This window comes from Petaurus breviceps, unplaced genomic scaffold (assembly GCF_028583685.1).
Source record: "Petaurus breviceps papuanus isolate PSGF00001 unplaced genomic scaffold, PetGlider_PUasm1.0 90845, whole genome shotgun sequence".
NCBI lineage: Eukaryota > Metazoa > Chordata > Mammalia > Diprotodontia > Petauridae > Petaurus > Petaurus breviceps.
The window spans coordinates 6,762,068-6,780,239 of NW_027187359.1; the positions used below are offsets into that span (position 1 = coordinate 6,762,068).

Genomic DNA, 18,172 nt, shown 5'->3' on the forward strand with positions numbered 1-18,172 from the left:
ACTACTACTACTACTACTACTACTACTACTACTACTACTACTACTACTATTAGCAGCTAGCATTTATATGGCACCTAAGATGGGCCAGGCACTGAGCTAAGTGCTTTAAAAAAATTATCTCGGGGTGGCTAGGTGGTGCAGTGAATACAGCACTGGCCCTGGAGTCAGGAGGATCTGAGTTCAAATCCGGCCTCAGACAACACAAAAACTAGCTGTGACCTTGGGCAAGTCACTTAACCCCAATTGCCCTTCAAAAAGCAAAAAAAAAATATTATCTCATTTGATCCAGCAACTCTGGTTCTAATATTGTTTATAGTTTATATATGAGGGAACTGAGGCAGACAGAGGTTGAAAGACTTGCCTAGGGTGACACAGCTAGTAAGTGTCTGAAGTCATATTTGAACTCAAGTCTTCCTGACTCTCTAGACCCAGAACTCTATCCACCCATCACATAACTGCCTTCCCTCCTGGTTCTTCCCTCTTTGCTAGTCCCTGTTGGGCCAGGATGGGCATAATGAGGTGATGTTTCTAGCTATGACTGTCTAAATTAGGGCTTCCTGCTACTTAAAGCCCTGGGGCTGCTTACAGCAGGAAAATGTAGAGAAAAACATCTTTTTGTACATAGAGGAAATCCTTTGGCATGCTTCAAGCAACAGGAAGGCTGTAAGTGCTCCTGGCCACAGGTTGTGAAGGCCTGGTCTAAGTTCATTCAGGGTCACCCTTTTGATGTAGACCAGCTTGGGAGATCCCCTGACTCTGGGGGGGAAGAGAAGTGGGTGGAGGACTAAGCCAGATAAAAGTTATGGGACACTATTATATAGATAATGCCTTAGCAAAGGTTACTAATGCCCCAGGTTGGGATTTGTCAAGGGATTATTCCAAAGTCCCTCCATTAAAGTTTTCCTTTGATGTCTCATCATGGTATGCCCAGCCTAGATAAATTCCAAGATTTCCAGCACTAGAAAGTAGCATCCTGATTATGCCTCATACATGATGGTCCTCTTTGGACTCTGTACTTCAGCACTAGCTGTCTCCCATGCCTGAATCTAAAACCTAAATTTATTTCTAACCCTAAATTAGTTTTAAAATTAATTTTAATCCTAACCTTAGCCCTAAAAAATTTCTAACCCTAAATTAGTTTTTGTTTGGGTTTTTTTTTGTATTTTTTTTGGAGGGGGAAAGGCAGGGCAATTGGGGTTAAGCAAGGTCACACAGCTAGTAAGTGTTAAGTGTCTGAGGTCAGATTTGAATTGAGGTCCTCCTGACTCCAGGGCCAGTGCTCTATTTGCTGCACCACCTACCTCTTCCCCCCAAATTAGTTTTTAAATTTGTTTCTAACTCTAAATTGTTTCTTCCTTCTTACCTCTGCTTCTTGACTTCCTTGAAAACTTCTATCTTCTTCAGGAGGCCCTTAGTAGTCCCCCAGCTACTATTGCCTTCCCTCTGAAATTATCCTCCATTTATGTCATATTTATTTTGAATACACACAAGCATTTGCAGTTTTCTTTATTTGAATATGAACCCCTTTGAAGGCAAGGACCATTTTTCTGCACCTTTGTATACCTAGAGCTTAGCCCAATGCCTGGCACATTGTAGGTGTTTACAAAATGCTTACTGAGAAAACTGGCCACCAAGAGATGAATCCGTTTGGCCACAGCAACTTGAAATGACCATCTACCAACTAGAATAAAATCCAAATCCTTCTGTCTGGAATTTAAAGGTCTCCAAAATCATGCTCCGACTGCTAGAATATCCATTACTACCCCTCACACACTCAGACTTTTAGGCAAAGGGGCCTACTTGCCATCTCCAGCCTTTGTGCCTTTGAAAAGGCCATTCCTCCTTACTGAAATGCTCCCCTTTCCTACCTCCACCTCTTGGAGACCCTATGTCCCCTCAAGGTAAAGATCAAGAGGCCTTTCCTGTTCCTCCTAGTCAGTGTTTCCCTCACTGCATGCATTTTCTTATTCTGGTACCTATTCCTCTATCTTCCTAACCATCCCCAGTAGAAGGTAAGCACCTTGAGGACAGAGATTGTTTTGCTTCTGTCTTTGTATCCCCAGCACTTCAGACAGTGTCCAGAACATAGTAGGCACTTAACAAAGGCTCACTGGGACAAATGAATGAATGGAGGGATTGCTATTAGCTTTGGTGAAGAGAGGGCTAATATACCACTGAAAACATGGGTGCTTGAAGTTTGGCAATACTGAAGCACATCTAAGTCAGTAAAGTGAGAAAATCGTATGAAATGGGCTTAGAAGGAAATCTCAGACTTTTCCCCAAGGCAGACCTCATGGAATTTTCCCATGGAAAAGCAGACCCCAGATTTCTATCTTTCCCTTTCTTCCCTTTCCATCCTTTCCAGGAGAGGCTGGCAGGCAGTGCTGGGAAGGCCCCTGACCCATAATTTCTCCAGGCTGACCCCAATTACCATTCTCATCCTCAATTTCAGAAGGCCCGGTAAAGACTCGATTGGCCACCTTGACACGCCCAGGAGGCCCAAAGTGAGGACCATCTACTTTTCCTTCCTTGCAGAGCTGAGATAGGATCTGTGTTGGCTTCATGGGATCCCGCCAAATATTGTAGCCATGTCTGCAGGTGACAATACACATTTGCTCCATGGGACAAGGACTGGGATAGAGTGATGCTATAGTGTGAGGACTCTATAAGTCTGGAACCAAGAGTAAGACTGGGACTATAGGTGGTTGGAGTCCTATTTCCTACAGCAGATGCAGTCATATTAACCCTTATCCCTTGCTGAGGAAGTGTTCTTCAACTCTGGCTCCCAATTGCTTGGGGGAAAGAACACTTGAGGACATCATGTTGGCTGGAGGCTGACCTTTCACTGAGCTCTCTCCTCACGTGCCCCATTTTCATTATCCTTCTTTCTAGACCTTCTCCATCTGCTTTCATTGCCTCTTGATGCCAGTTTCCCACCCCCTCTATTATTTCCCCTTCCCTGTTTTATCCTGCTCTAGTCCAACTTTTCCATTGCCTTAAAGACTCCTCTTCTTCCAACTTCTTCCAAATGGATCTTCTATTCCCTCTCATTCATGCAGCCTGTAGACCTGCAATCAGTCATTTCCTCATGGGACCAGGGTCTAGATGGAGCAGTTCAACCAGGAGCCCATAGACCAGGTGTTCTTAACTTAAGATCCATGAACTGCCTTTTTTTTTTTGGAGGCAATTGGGGTTAAGTGACACCAGGGTCACACAGCTAGTAAGTGTCTGAGGCTGGATTTGAACTCAAGTCCTTCTGACTCTAGGGCTGGTGCTCTATTTACTGCTCCACCTAGCTGCCCCCATGAACTTGATTTTAAAAATATTTTGACAACTGTATGTCAGTAGAGTTGCTTTCATTTGTAATTCTATGTATTTTTTACATTTAAAAACATTATTCTGAGAAGGGGCTTCTAGGTTTCACCAGACTGTCAAAGGAGTCTATAACATAAAAAAGGTTAAGGACTCCTGCTGTAGACCCTAAAGGCACCCAGGGAGCACATTTGGTTCAAGGCTGGACCCAGAGCAAGAAATTTAAAGATCACTGAGCCCAAATCACCACCATCAGTATTTTGGTTTTAAAATAAAGCTGCTGCCAGTCCATCATGCTCCCTGCCCCAAGTTCGATCCTTTCCTGTCTTCCCACCAGTCTCAGTCCAATGTTTCCTCTCTTTTCCAGTTACATTATGTTTTCTACAAACCACACCCCAGGGCATACATGGAATAGGTCTGGGCAATGCCGCAGGTGGCCCGGTGCTTGCTGTAGTATCGATTCTCCAAGTCGATCTTGGTCTCTCCGATGAGGTCATCGGTGCCCACCAGATCCCAATCATACACAGCCACAGTCAACATGGACTCCATGGGGAAAGAGGCTTCAATGTCAAAGGACCTGCCGATGGAGTCAGGGGGTAAATGAACTGAGGGGAGGATGTGAGGACTCCTGGGAATGGGATTCTAAGCTGGGGGAGGTCACTGGTCTGAGGGAGGTCACTGGGTTGGGAATAGTCATGTCTGGGGGTATTATTATGCTGGGAAAGGTCACTAGGATGGGGGAGGTCATTGGGTAGAGAGGATCGAGGATAGGGAGAAAGTGAGTACTAGAGACCTTACTTTCCAAAGACGGGATTAAGTTGCTTGGAGATATAGTTCTCTTTATCCCGGATGTCTGTCTTCCCCAGGCGAATGGCAATATAGGGGTCAGCTTTGCCATTGATGTCAGCAGGGTGCAGGTCTGTGGCCTATGGGAAAGGGTAGTGATTAATCTGGACCCTAACAGAGGTCCAAGACAAGATAACCCCATGTAAACAACCTATTCTATCTCCCTTGTTCCAGGTTCCAGTTCCCTAGACCATTCCCTTTTCCTTCTGTATCTTCTTTTCCTCCCTACTCTCCAGGAACAGCAAGGTACTTCTCAAGTCAGGGAAGAGAGAAGGTGCCATGAAATAAGTTCTCAGCCTCCTCCCCAAAGCATACCTCCTGAAGTATCCCCACGGAAAAGTGGGACCCAGAATTCTATTTTCCTTTCCATTCCTTTAAAAGTCTGGCAAACAATACTGGGAAGGACCCCTGCCCCCAGCTACCCACAGAGGTAATTGGCTGACCCCAATTACTCTTCTTATCTCTAAGTTCAGAAGTGCCAATAAAGACTCAGGTGGTCATGTGGATATGCCCAGCAGGCCTAAAGTGTGTAGAGCCCAGGACTGGGAGTCAGGAAACCTGGGTTAGAGTCCTAACTCTCTCACAGATGAGCCATATTACCTTGTCCTTGCTGGATCTGCACTTTCTCATTTCTAAGGTGAGGGACTGTATCAGATAGAAGCATTCTAAGTTTCTATGGGAGTACATTACTATATAACTTTCTGTATTTCTTTGATCCCCCTCCAGTGAAGGATCAGACTATGGAGGAGGTAAAGAAGTACCAGATAAGAGGCCAGGAAAAGACTTACCCGAACCACATAAACCCGGACAAGGACATTGATGGGGTCATTGCTCGGAATGCCCTGGAACATGCCATAGGTGGGGTCATAACCAGCTTCCCGGGATATGTCCTCTGGGAGAGGCACCTTGTACACACAGAGAGAGCCCTGGGGGAGAAGACAGAGGGAAATACATTAGAGATGAAGCTTGGGGTGAGCACCTGGGGCTGGAGGCGGAGGTGTGTATGTGTGACAATAGCTAGGCCAGACAGGTATTTCAGGTAAGGTTCAACTTTGGGGAACAGAACCTGGAGCCCTCGTTCTCTGACCTTGAACCTGCCCACAATGCGTTCCTCCTCTGTGGAACTGTCCTCATCGTCACCAATCTTGCCTCGAAGCAGGTTGAAAGTGTGCAGCCAGTCCTCAAAGTTGTCAAACTCTGACTCCAGCTCCTTGGGGTACACCTGGAGCCCCAAAGCACATCATGAAAGGTGTATAGATTACTGTGCCTCCCTCCCCATATAGATTCCCCACCTTTTTATGGCAGCCCCTGGGCAAAAGGACACACCACACTTCAGAAAAGGGAGCGGTTGTTTACTCACAGTCACGGAGGGCAAGGATCTTTTTCTGGCCCCTCCGGCACTACCCCTTTACCCTCTGCCCTGCCCTTCTCTCTCTGGTTATGAGGGTGCTTCACCTTGAGCTCATCAATCTTGGGTTTCTTTTTTTCTGGGACCTCAGAACCCTGACCCTGTCCTTGGTTCTGAACTTTCTTCTTCTTCTCTTCCTTGCTTGTCTTTGCCTTCTCCTTGCCTTTCATATGTCCCTTTGGGCCTGCCAGGAAAGAGAAGAAAAAGACATTGGATGAAGACTGTACTTGGGAGCATGGAAGGATAGACAGAACCCATTGCTGGGACTCCAGATTTGAACTCAGGTTCTCCTGACTCCAGGACTCTACTCACTGTGCCACCTAGCCGCCCCTGCAGATATATTCTTAAAGGGAGCGTCCTTATGGGAAGTTCCTTAATCCACTAAAATCATAGGTTTCATTCAAAAATTAATGAACTAATTGATTAAACAGTTGACTGGGAGTTTAATGGGATATAAATTCCTGGAGGGCAGGTTCTTTTTGGAAGCAATTGGAGATGTAGTACTTGGCCAGGGTCACACAGCAAGTAAATGTCTAAGGTCACATTTGAACTCTCATCCTTCTGACCCAAGCACCAGTGCTCTATCCATAGCTACCCCAACAGGAAGCATTTTTTAAAAAATCTGCATACACAGAAGGCAACAAAGTGTCAAATATAGTAGGTGCTCAATAAATGCTTGTTGAATTAAATTGAGCTGGGAACCTGAATTCTAGTTACATCTCTGATAATACCTCCCTGTATGACCTTGGGCAAGTCATTCATCTCCTTGGGCCTCATCTTTCACATCTGTGAAGGGATGGGCCTGGAGAAGATGATCTCCAAGGTCTCTTCTGGTTCTAATATCTGGATTTCCCTTAGCATCCTTGTTAACTATCTGAGGCTGAAACTTTTCCCTGGGGGTAGGGACTAAGTCTGTTTAACTTATGTCTGGAAATGTCTAATGAATTTCACTGCTACTGTTGCCCTTCTGGACATAGAAGGGGTGTGAATGTGTGTGCAGATTCCTTTTTTTGGAGGAAATCAGGGTTAAGTGACTGCCCAGGGTCATACAGCTAGTGCCAAGTGTCTGAAGTTAGATTTGAACCCAGTCCTCCTGATTCCAGGGTGAGTGCTCTATCCATTGCGCCACCTAGCTGCCTCTTGTGTGTTCACATTCTTGTGTACCTGTAAGAGCCGGTAAGGTTGAGACTGGGCAGCTGGAAGGAAGCGATTGGTCACAGCTGGGGCTGGAGTCAAGAGTTAGGGGTAAGTGTGGGCTGTGGAGGAAAGTGTGGGAGGATGAGATTTGGGATCACAGAGGCCTCACCCTCAGTGGTGTCTGTCTCCTCCTTGTCCTCAGCGTCAGCTGCTGCTGCTGCCTCTTGATGTTTGAGTTGCTGCCAAAAGATGGGACATGTGAGTGGGAATGGAAGAGGGAAGCTGTCTGGTGGCACTTACCCCTGCTCTGCTGAAGCCTCTTCTAGTCAGTTAAGTGCATTTATTATCTGTTAGTTCACATGTTCAGACTCAGATCACATTCAGAGGTTTAATCCTGCCATCCCATTCCATTTTATAGACATTTGTATCAGGCGTGCCCAAGAGTGTAGGTAAGTCTTTCTTCCTTCTTGTGTCCTTGACAAAATATGACTTTGCTAAGCAAAGTGTGAATTCCCCTTCTTCTGGGCCTTCTGTTACCCATTGATGAGAATTTTGTTTTGTTACTGATAAGCTCATAGCTAATTCAGACACCTGAGCTACATCCTTGGGCTTGATCTCTAAGAGGATGCTATACTCTATGGGAGAACCAAAGAGAGAGAAATGAAAGGGAAGAAAAATGATGAGGACACAGAAATGCATGGATTTGATTCCAAAGAGTCTAGCTTCTGCGTGGTTGGTCAATCAATCAGTGGGCATTTATTAAGCACTTACTATTTACCAAGTAATCTCTTAAGTATTGAGAATACTAAGAAAGACAAAAACCTAGGAACTAGCAAAAATCAAATGGGGGAGATGACAAATCATTAAGTACAAGTAGGAGGTCTATCTATGTACATGTATATAGAAACATATACATACACACATAGGACAATCAGTAGAAGGAAGGCATTAAAGGGAATCAGGAAAGACTTCCTATAGGAGGTGAAAGTCTAGTTGAGATTTGAAGGAAGATGGAGATACAGGCATGGAAGAGAGTCCATGAAAAGCTGCAGAAAGAGGAGATGTAGTGTTGGCTAGGAAGAACAATAAGGAGGTCATTGTCACTGGATTGAATACATATGGGCGGGGGGATTAAAGTGCAAGAAGATTGAAAAAAATGGGAGGGCTTGAATGCCATATTTTCTCCTGAAGGTGATAAGGGCTAACTGGGATTTATTTAATGGGGAAGTGACCTCAGCATCAGGTCAAGCTAGTTCTTTAGGAAGATCAATTTGATCTTGAGTGGGGAACCCAATCAACAGGGTATTGTAATAGAATAGAAGTAAGGTGATGAGAGTCTGCACCAGGGTGGTGACAATGTCAGAGGGAAAAGGGGAACATATATGGGAGAGACATTATAAAGAAAGAAATGGTAGGGTTTGGCAACATTGGATATATGATAGCGGGGAAGAGAAAGTGAGGAATCTAGGAATCACCTTGTGAGCCTGGGTGATGAAGAGGATGGTGGTGACAAATAGTCAGTCATAGGGAAGTTAGGAAGAAGGGGAGAAGTCAGGAGAAATAATGAGTTCAGTTTTGGACATGTTGAATTTAAGATATTTATGGGACATTTTGTCCAATGGGCAGCTGGGGATGTGTCACTGCAGGTTAATAGAAAGGTTAGGGCTGGATAAATAGATCCGGGAATCATCAGCATAGAGATAACAGTTAAACTCATGGGAGCTGATAAGATCATGGAAAGAAATAGCATAGAAGGAGAAGAGAAGGGGGCCTAAGATATAGCCTTGGGGGACCCTCATGATTAGTGAGTATGACGTGGGTGAAGAAGATCCAAGAAAAAGATTGAGGTGTAGTGGAAACAGAGAAGAGAGTATTAAGGAGAAGAGGATGATTGTGTCAGACTGCAGAAGGCCAGTAGATTTGGCAATCAAGAGAACATTTGGAGGGGCGGCTAGGTGGCACAGTGAGTAAAGCACTGGCCCGGAGTCGGGAGGACCCGAGTTTGGTTCCAGCCTTAGACACTTAACACAAAAAAACTAGCTGTGTAACCTTGGGCAAATTGCTTAACCCCAATTGCCCTCCAAAAAAAAAATAAATAAAAGAGAGAGAGAGAGAGAGAACATTTGGTAACTTTAGAGAGAGCAGTTTCAGCTGATTGATGAGGTTGGAAGCCAGACTGCAAAGAGTTAAGAAGAGAAGATAGGAAGGGGAGGGACCAGTTGTAGAGGACCTTCTCAAGGAGTTTAGCCCAAAATGGGGGAGAGATATGGGGCTGGATGGATAAATCAGTTGATTTTATTGAAGATCAGGGAGACTTGGATGTTTGTATCCAGTAAGGAAGCAATCAGTAAGAAGAGATTCTAGATCAGTAAGAGAATAGGAATGATAGATGGGACAATCTGCTGGAGAAGATGGGATGGAATGAGAGGCAACTGGCTTATCAGGACTTAGGAGGATAGCATCTTGTGAGAGCGCTTGACCCTCTCAAGCGGTTCGTAAAAGTGAGCTGAGAGACCAATTCATGCTCTTTGAATTCATTTTCATTTTCTTCTCTTCTGAAGATGGAGTAAAGCCCAACAGAGTAAATGTCCATTCTGGGGGAGAGGGAAACCAGCACCCATACACAGGAACAGGAAACAGTTGCCTTGAGGCCTAAGTAAATGGGAGTTTCATGTGCCTGAACTTGGAGTCAGAGAAGAGGTCTTGAAAGTGGATTTTCTCATTTCAAAAGTTGGGAGCATTTAGGGGGCTGAGAGATTTCTTGCAGGAGCAAATATGGGCATGGTCACGGCGCCCGAGAGGAGAGTCCCCACCATATCACAGTGTTATTTTATAGATTTCAGAAAAAGCATAATTGAGTAAAAAAAAGGTTTTGTACCTTTATCAGTCTTTTTTACTATGAGAAGCCTATAAGTCTGAATTATAAGAGCTAACCCAAGGCCACGGTCAAAGAGTCATTATCATCACCCATCTAGTGGCAGCAAGATCCTCTTGTTATTGAATAATTTCAATTGTGTTCAACCCTAGGTGAACCCATTTGGGGTTTTCTTGGTAAAGATGCTGGAGTGGTTTGCCATTTACTTCTCCAGCTCATTTATGGAGAAGGAAACTCAGGCAAACAGGGTTAAGTGACATGTCCAGGGTCATATAGCAAGTGTCTGAGGCTGAATTTGAACTCAGGGGGAATAAAATCATCTTGTGAATTTTGGCACTGTAACCACCTAAACTATAAAGTGACACACCCTTGGTCACAAAAGGCAGATTGAAGATGATTAGCACAAATCCCTTGCCACCAAGGGAAACATGTATGAAAGACCACATATGGTGCTGGATAGAGATTCATAAAGGAAAGGCAGAGACTTAAAGCTTCACTCAGGTTAAACTCTCATCATGCAGTTAGATAGTAGATACGAAATCATATAAGACCACTTTCCCAGAGCAAATGATGTAGGGGGGGCAAAAGAATGATTTAAAAGGAGCATTTAAATGCTGAGTATAAGCTTGAACCAAAATCAGGTGGAGGTGATCTTGTTTCATTTCCTACTTGAGGTGGGGGCTTCAGTTGAATTGTGAAGGGAGTAGTGAACAGAGCAACTTTGGCCAAGGATATAGAGGGACAGCTGTGGGGGGAGAAAGCCCTGGCCTTGAGACCTGCCTCTGACCCACTGGCTATGGGCAAGTTAATTAACCGTTCAGTGCCCCCAGACAATTCTCTACAAGATTATAAATTGCAAAGGAGTTGCTGATCTGCATCAGTGAAGAGATGTTCCATGCTGGGAAGTCCTTATACAGATGAAATCACAGGTTCTTTTTTTTTTTTTTGCTTTTGTTTTTTGAGACAATTGGGATTAAGTGACTTGCCCATGGTCACATAGCTATTAAGTATCTTAGGCTGGATTTGAACTCAGCTTCTCCTGACTCCAGGGCCAGTGCTCCATCCACCACACCACCTAGCCATCCCCAAATTACAGGTTCTTAAATGCCCTCCCCCATCTCAAGAAGAACATCAATTGTTATGGAGAATATGAAATAGTACCTAAAGAACTATGTGTTGAGGTGGGAATGAGCAAGTTGTGTGAGGAGATGACAGGCTTACTGTTTTGGATAGAGTACCATTGACCTGGGGTAGGGGTTGAGGCCACCCATCTCACTCCTTCTCTTGGAGCCTCTCACCTCTTTCATGGTGTCAATAGATGCAAAGTATTTAGACCACCAGTCCAACATGCTTTCATCTGGCTCCTCTTCCTCTGGCTCCTCTGCTGTTCCTTTCTTCTTCTTCTTTTTCTTGTCCTTCTCCTCCTCTGTCTGCCAATGGTGAGGGAAATCAGAGGATCCTAGATTTAGTCAATCTGTCAGTCAGCATTGACTAAACATCTGCTTTGTGTCAGGCTGTGCCAGATGCTGGGCTGTAAGGAAACTCAGAAGCCATTGAGGCCAACCCCCTACTTTTTACAGATGAGGAAACTGAGCCCAGAGAGGCTAAGAGACTTGTTCAGGGTCACACAACTAGTAAATGTCTAAGGTAGAATTTGAATTCAGGTCTTTCTGACACCAAGTTCAGATCTAGGCTGGCCAGAACCTCAAGGTACAGTTTTCTCTTCTTTCCTTCTGTATTATCTCTCCCTGAAGTGTCTCTGCTGGCCCATGAGCTAGTTAGACCATATATCTTCTACCATTTTATCTGCTGGATCACTGCAGTCCAGGAAGACACCAAGTCTATGTAGTGATATTAGGACTTCTAGGTACTATGGTATTTGGGTTATGGGGCCCCTCAGGTACAGGTGCCCAGATACCAGCATAAGAGCTATTTCGCTCTATTCCGTATCCCCAGGCCTACCATATCCCTCATCCCACAAATTTTAGTCCTCAGGTGATTCCCTTTGGAACCCTCCAGGGCCCAAACTCACCACATCCACCTTGACGACAGCATCAGAGCTCTGGGAGGCGTGTCACAGGAAGCAAAGACAAAGTTATGCACTGGTGACACAAGGCTGAGGGCAGTAGCTGAGGTGCAGACAGATCACAGAAGTGAGAGAGTAGACATACATGCACACAGTTCTGGTGGGGTGGCTACACACAGGGATGCTGCTTTGCAAACAGAGTCCCAGAGACAATGCATTTTGTATCAAATGTTATGCATGTTATTTTAGGGACCTGGAAATAGTTTACTTTTCAGCTGTTTCTGAATTAAATTTCATCTGACCTGGTTTGGTAGGGAAAAAATTGAAATGAATGATTAAATGGAGGTGGATTTCAGGTGACTTATCAGTAGGTTTCAATTATCTATATGCTCCAACTTCATCTGTATAATGGGTATCATATTTCTTGCCTTCTCCATGAGTAGGGGAGGGGCTGGAGGGAGGAAGAGAATTCAGAATTGGAAATAGAAATAAAGAAATAACAACAAAAACAACCCCAAAGCAAACACGTTACAGCTAAAACAGGAAATGTGTAAGTGGTGGCTTATTTCCCAGTGGGCAATCTATAAAGGATATTGTGATTTTGCATAGGGCTTCCCATGTACATCCTCATGAGACTCTCTACCTGTTTGACATTTGGGAAATCAATTCCCTGGGCCTCAGTTTCCTTCTCTGTAAAATAAGGGAGTTGGACTAGATGGCTTCAGGCCTCTTCCAGCGATTCCCATGGTTTCAAATTAATTCCTCTCTTAGTTTCCTTGTTTGTGAAATGAGTGGGACCTCAATGACTTCAGAAGTCCCTTCCAATTCATTATCTGGGATCCTTTGAAATAATCCCCTGTGGGGGAGGGAGGAGGCAATATAAATGATGACTTGACAAAGTGAGTGGGGTCTTGCAAATATGGAGGAAGGATGCTGAAAGAAAAAGTTGACTCAGGAAATTTGGTGGGAGGGGCTAGAGGGGTTACCAGTTTTGAAATAAAAATGAATGTCTTTGTTTGGTAGAAGTGAGGATATGGACAGTATCTTTTCTCCAGGTAACTTGGCTACTGGCCTGACCCTGTACTGAGACTTCGTCATGAGGCTACCTAAATGGTGAAGGAGCTAGTTAACTTCAGACGTTGTACCAGCCATTTATGGGACTAGAAAGGCTTAGATTCCCATGTTCCACGGTGTGACAATTCTGGAATTTTGGTTTCTGTCATTTCCCATCTCTTTCCTTGCTAGAAAAGTTGTTCTAAAAACCCTACTACCTACTTGGGACAGCTGAAGTTTGTGCAGGGATGGAGAAGAGAAGAATATGAAGACATTGGGGTTTGTCCATGGAGAGGTTCTGAGGAAGTCCATTCTATGTCTGATAGTTCTCATTGTTAGGAAGTTCTTCCCTATACTGAGTCAAAATCTCCTTTTCTATAACATGTAACTTGTATGATCTATTGGGTGTATCAGACTTGTTGCTGTTCATTTCAGCTGTGTCTGACTCTTCATGAGCCCATTTGGGGTTTTCTTGGCAAAGATGCTAAATTAGTTTGCCATTTCCTTCTGCAGTTCATTTTACAGATGAAGAAACTGAGGTAAACAGGGTTAAGTGACTTGCCCAGGATCATCCAGCTACTCTGTATGTAGTCTGAGGCTACATTTGAACTCTGGTCTTCCTGACTCCTGGCTTGGCACTCTATCCACTTCACTACCTTGCTGGATCAATCTAACAGATTATAAATGCCTTGAAGTCACAGATTATATAATTTTTCATCTTTCTATTTCCTGCAGTGCCTTGAATATAGTAGACAAGTAGATGCTTAGTAGGGCAGATAAGTGCTATAGTGTATAGAGTGCTAGACCTAAAGTCAAGAAGGTTCATCTTCCTGAGTTCAAATCTGGACTCAGACACTTAATAGCTGTGTGGCCATGGGCAAGTCACTTAACCTTGTTTACCCCAGTTTCCTCATCTGTAAAATGAGCTGGAGAAGGAAGTGGCAAACCACTCCAGTATCTTTGCCAAGAAAACCCCAAATGGAGTTGTGGAGAGTCAGACATGCCTGAAAAACAACTGAACAAAAAAATTGGCAAGCTGGGTTGTCAGTCAACATGAGGCCAGCCAGTGATGGGTTCAATTGGTTGTTATACCATTACTAGTTGGTCTGATGATGCAGAAAGCTTTCCTTCCCCTCTGCTGACTCTATGTTTGAAGAAAGTTCCAGGCAACAGTCTTAGAGAATATATGCTGATTCTTCAGTAATGCTAGAGTGCAAGCAGATGCTAACATATCCTCAGACTTCCTACCCTTGCTACCTTGTGAATGACAGGTAGGAATCAAGGGATGTGTATGTGGGGAGGGAGTTGGGCACTTACAGCTGGGGTCTGGATAGGCATCCTCAAATAGAACAATGCCTCCTCCCCCAGGTTCCCAGTGCTTTTGATCTTGCTTTGAATTCTAGCATCTGGGTATTAGGATAAAATTGTCTTCATTCCCATGAACACCTGTACACACAGTAGGTGGTTTAGGATGATTACTTTTGGACTATTACCATGTAATCCTTCACTGAGGATGTTCCAAATGATACTGCTTAGTGTCTTACTATACTGTTGTACAACATGAAAGAAAATGTCATTGAGGGCCCATCATAAATCCTATTGGTCTGAACATGAGTCAACCTTGATCATAAATTATATTCCTAACATTATCTTTTTAAAGGAAAAAATAGGTATAGGTGAAATGCTGAAAAAGAATAACAATCTAGGTTATAGTCAGGTTGTGTATAAGCTAGGTGTGTGTGTGTGTGTGTGTGTGTGTGTGTAAGTACTGCCTGTATTTGGACAAACATAGTGATTATTGGAAAACACATCCGCATGCACACGCACTCAGACACCCACAGAGTCAAGTCCGGGGTGCTCTTGAGGTGGGGGTCTTACCGCATCTAGCTTCACCATGGTCTCCAGTTTCTTCACTGGAGCCTCAGGTTCCATGTTGATCACAATCTCCCCTGTAGGATGGTAGCAGGGACCCCTGTTGGACAGCACCCGGCCCCCCCTGCACAGCCCAACTGGAGTAGGAAACAGATAGATAGAAAAGAGAGGCAATAGTGACAGCAATAAAAGGCAGGAGGAGGATGGACCAGGGTTATAGAGATGTCCAATCAGGAGCTCCAAGAGGGAGAAAGGAAATATCAAAGAGTGGTAGGGAGTAGAAATCAGAGAAATGGGCTAAGAGCACACTGTAGGACCAGAGAAGGTGGCGAGGACTAAGGTTCAAAGAGGAGAAAGTTCAGTTAGGACAGAGCTAGGAGCAGGTCCTTTAAATGCAGGGCTCTATGGAGTTAATTGGTTATCTGTGTTCATCCTTTGTCCCCAGAATTCAATTCTCTCCCCTCCATCCTCCACCCCAAGTACCCCACAACTCCTAGGCCACAGTTGTCAGTAATTAAGATTCTGGAGTTAGGGTGGTCAATTGACTGGAGAGAAAGAGAGAGGGACAAAAGGGGGTCTGGGCTTAAGCAAATATTCTAGTTGGTAGCTAGACAGGATTAGGGTTGAGGGGGGTTAGTACCTGTGGTGTTCCAGTTGGGAGAAGAGCGATCAGGGGGCCTATAGATGAACCGACGAAGGGAGCTGACAGCATGGGACCCTACCAGGGTGTATCGACCAAAAGCTCGGCAGTCTACTACTCGGATATTGAGTGGAGGGTGCAGCAGCTCATTTTCTGGAAGGTCCTGGGGTGGGGTAGAGGGAATGGGAAGGGAGCTGAGAGCCTGCTGGGAACACCCTCCTCCTCACTCCCTGGCCCTATCTAGGGTCTAGGTGGCACAGTGGATAGAGCACTGAACTTGGAAGACCTGAGTTCAAATCTTGCCTCTGACACTTTACTCCCTGTTCAACCGTGGCAGTAACATCACTTCTCTAGGCCTCAGCTTCCTCATCTGTAAAATTAGGGGGTTAGACTGACTGCCCTCTCAGGTTCCTTCCAAATCTCAATTGATGATTCAATTAAAGTTGGATCTCTTTCTCTATTCCACTATCCTTTGCTCCTCCTTCTCCCCTAACGAGTAGCTCTGAGCCCACACTCACTACTTCAAACCACTTGACAAGGGTGTTGAAGTTGGGGTTCTTCTTATAGTTGTGGATCAAGGACGATTGTACCCCTCTTCCTGCACATTCAATATCCACTCGAGGCCGGTCCACCTGGGCCAGATTCACTCGTTTCAGGTCCCGGAGACCCCAGAAGAGCACCTAGGAAGAGAGGAGACTCACTGGGAGGAGGAAGGATACAGGAGAAATGGAGGTAGCACCTGGACCAAATGGTGGCATTGGGTAGAGACAGAGAAACAGAATTGAATAAGAAGAACAGGTCAAGTGAAAACAACATTGGATTTGGAGCAGGAAAAACTGGATTTGAGGCTTTATTCTTCTGTTAAGTGATACTGGACAGGTGTGCACCTGTTTTCTTTATCTATAAAGTAAGGGATTGGATTAGTCCATGGCCCCACATGGACTTGACCTACTCTGGTCTCTGTAATTCTCTGGCTTCCCCTTCCTTTCACCTACCCAGGTACAAGTAGGTGTCTAATGACAATCTGGAGAAAATCCAAGTTGAAGGAAATAGGCCAAGGGAAATCAGCCTTTGGGAGGGGGTTTGGTGGAATGATTTCAGATGTACTAATTCTGGGGTTTAATGAGGTGAATGAATGAATCAATGAAGAAGCATTTATTAAACACCTACTACGTGCCACAGTTACTGTGCTCTGTACTGGGTCCTAGGCACAGGGGATACAAAGACCAAACTGAGACTGCCCTGCCCTCACAGAGTTTATAATCTAGCCAGAGGAGATAATATTTATGTATATAGACACTAATTTCCCTTGATCCTTTCCTTCCACTTGGATTTTCTCCAGACTTAAATTAGGACAGTGGTGTCAAACTCAAATAGAAACCAGGATCTTTACCTGTGCATGTTGACTTGGAAAGTTCCAAATTTAACATTATCTATGTTCTATTGTACTTTTATTTATTTAGTTAAATATTTTTCAAATCTATTTTTATCTAGTTGAAGTCATACTCTGGAATATTGCTGGAGGCACACTGGACACCTGTGCATTGCACAATGACTTGTACTTGGGTGAAGAAGGAAGAGGAAGCCATAGACCCAGAATATATCAGGCCTTCACCAGGCCCTTCATGTATACATAGGAATAGAAAAATGGACAGGAGAGCACAGAGTGAAAGGCACTGATCTGAGTCAGAACACCTGGGTTTGCATCCCATTTCTGATGCCATATTAGTGACCTTAGGCTTCATGTAGAATAGATGGTGCTAGAACTGAACCTTAAAAGAACCTGGGAACTCTAAGAGACAAAGATGAGGAGGGAGCACGTTCCAGATGTGAGGAAGAGCCCATGAGAAAGCATGGCGGTGGGAGATGGAATGCTATATAAGAAGAACGGTAATTAGGCCAGTTTGACCAAAGCGTAGAATGTGGGCAGGAGGATCAGGAATATTTAATAAGGCTCTAGGGGTAAAGTGGGGCTGGGTTCTGAAGGGCTTTGTGACCCCAGCTTTTGCGAGTCTTACATTTGGGAGAAATAAAAGGTCCATGATAAAGTTAGGGAGACACATGGAGAGAAATTGGGACTTTGGAAATCAGAATGATAAGGAATATAAGGGCTATGATTGGCTATGGCTGTCACTGAGCCACAGGGAGAGAGGAAGAGAGGGAGTGAGGCTCAGTGAGGCACATCAAGCATCAGCAAAGGACATTTGGGGAGAGGCATTGTTGGGAGGACTGAGCAGTTAAAGTCCAGGATGCCTAGTCCTGCCAGGAACGAGAAGGGGGCACTTGTTACCTCAATCCTATATTTGCTGAGCACAGGTCGAATGCCAAGGGGCACAGGCATGATGGGACCTCGATCTGTGTCCACAGGGCCATTGATGGGAGGCAGGTCGGCCTTCCCCGCTGGTCCAATCTACAGACATGGAGACATGGTTCACAGGCACATAGATCAGGCCAGAGCAATAACTGGTGATGTGTGTATGTGGGGCAAGGAGGATAAAATGCCCCTGGGGCAATAAAAATTAAATCCTCAAGTAAGTTAGAAGTTGATACATGTGTGCACATGTGTATGAATAGATATATGTGTATATGCATGGGCATGGTGCATGTATGCAAACACATATACTTGCATGTGGTTGTGTAGATATTTGTTTTCACTTATTTATGCATATAGACACATTGCCCATGTATGCCTGTATGCATGTTTGTAGGTGTGGGTATGTCTGTGTGCATGCATGTAGATAAATATACATGTGTATTGTATTTATATGAATAATGTTTATACACGAACGTGTGTATAAGTATATGTGTAGGTAGCATATATGCATATGAATAGGTATTATTGTATAGTATGTGTGTAGCTTTGTGTATCCCACACAATGTATATCTGCTTTATCTATGTTCCATGTAAATTGTAAATATATGTGCACGTTTTTTTGCTGTGTATATATAGAGAGAGCTATGTTGGTACAAGTATACAATACACATATATAAACATGCATATCT

General features: G+C 44.4%; 1 protein-coding gene across 1 annotated transcript in view; it reads right to left on the reverse strand.

Moving 5' to 3' along the window:
* Window positions 1-18,172, reverse strand: part of OTOF (otoferlin) — a 187,330-nt gene that overhangs the window by 10,377 nt on the left and 158,781 nt on the right. Inside the window, exons 19-32 of the mRNA XM_069071807.1 lie at window positions 17,850-17,859; window positions 17,460-17,579; window positions 15,688-15,849; window positions 15,170-15,332; window positions 14,536-14,666; window positions 11,611-11,640; window positions 10,877-11,008; window positions 6,873-6,942; window positions 5,614-5,750; window positions 5,246-5,380; window positions 4,947-5,084; window positions 4,111-4,238; window positions 3,719-3,889; window positions 2,432-2,592 (exon numbers count right to left, since the gene is read on the reverse strand). Coding sequence (XP_068927908.1) covers window positions 2,432-2,592; window positions 3,719-3,889; window positions 4,111-4,238; window positions 4,947-5,084; window positions 5,246-5,380; window positions 5,614-5,750; window positions 6,873-6,942; window positions 10,877-11,008; window positions 11,611-11,640; window positions 14,536-14,666; window positions 15,170-15,332; window positions 15,688-15,849; window positions 17,460-17,579; window positions 17,850-17,859 — 1,688 coding nt within the window. The remainder of the gene's footprint in view (window positions 1-2,431; window positions 2,593-3,718; window positions 3,890-4,110; window positions 4,239-4,946; window positions 5,085-5,245; window positions 5,381-5,613; window positions 5,751-6,872; window positions 6,943-10,876; window positions 11,009-11,610; window positions 11,641-14,535; window positions 14,667-15,169; window positions 15,333-15,687; window positions 15,850-17,459; window positions 17,580-17,849; window positions 17,860-18,172) is intronic.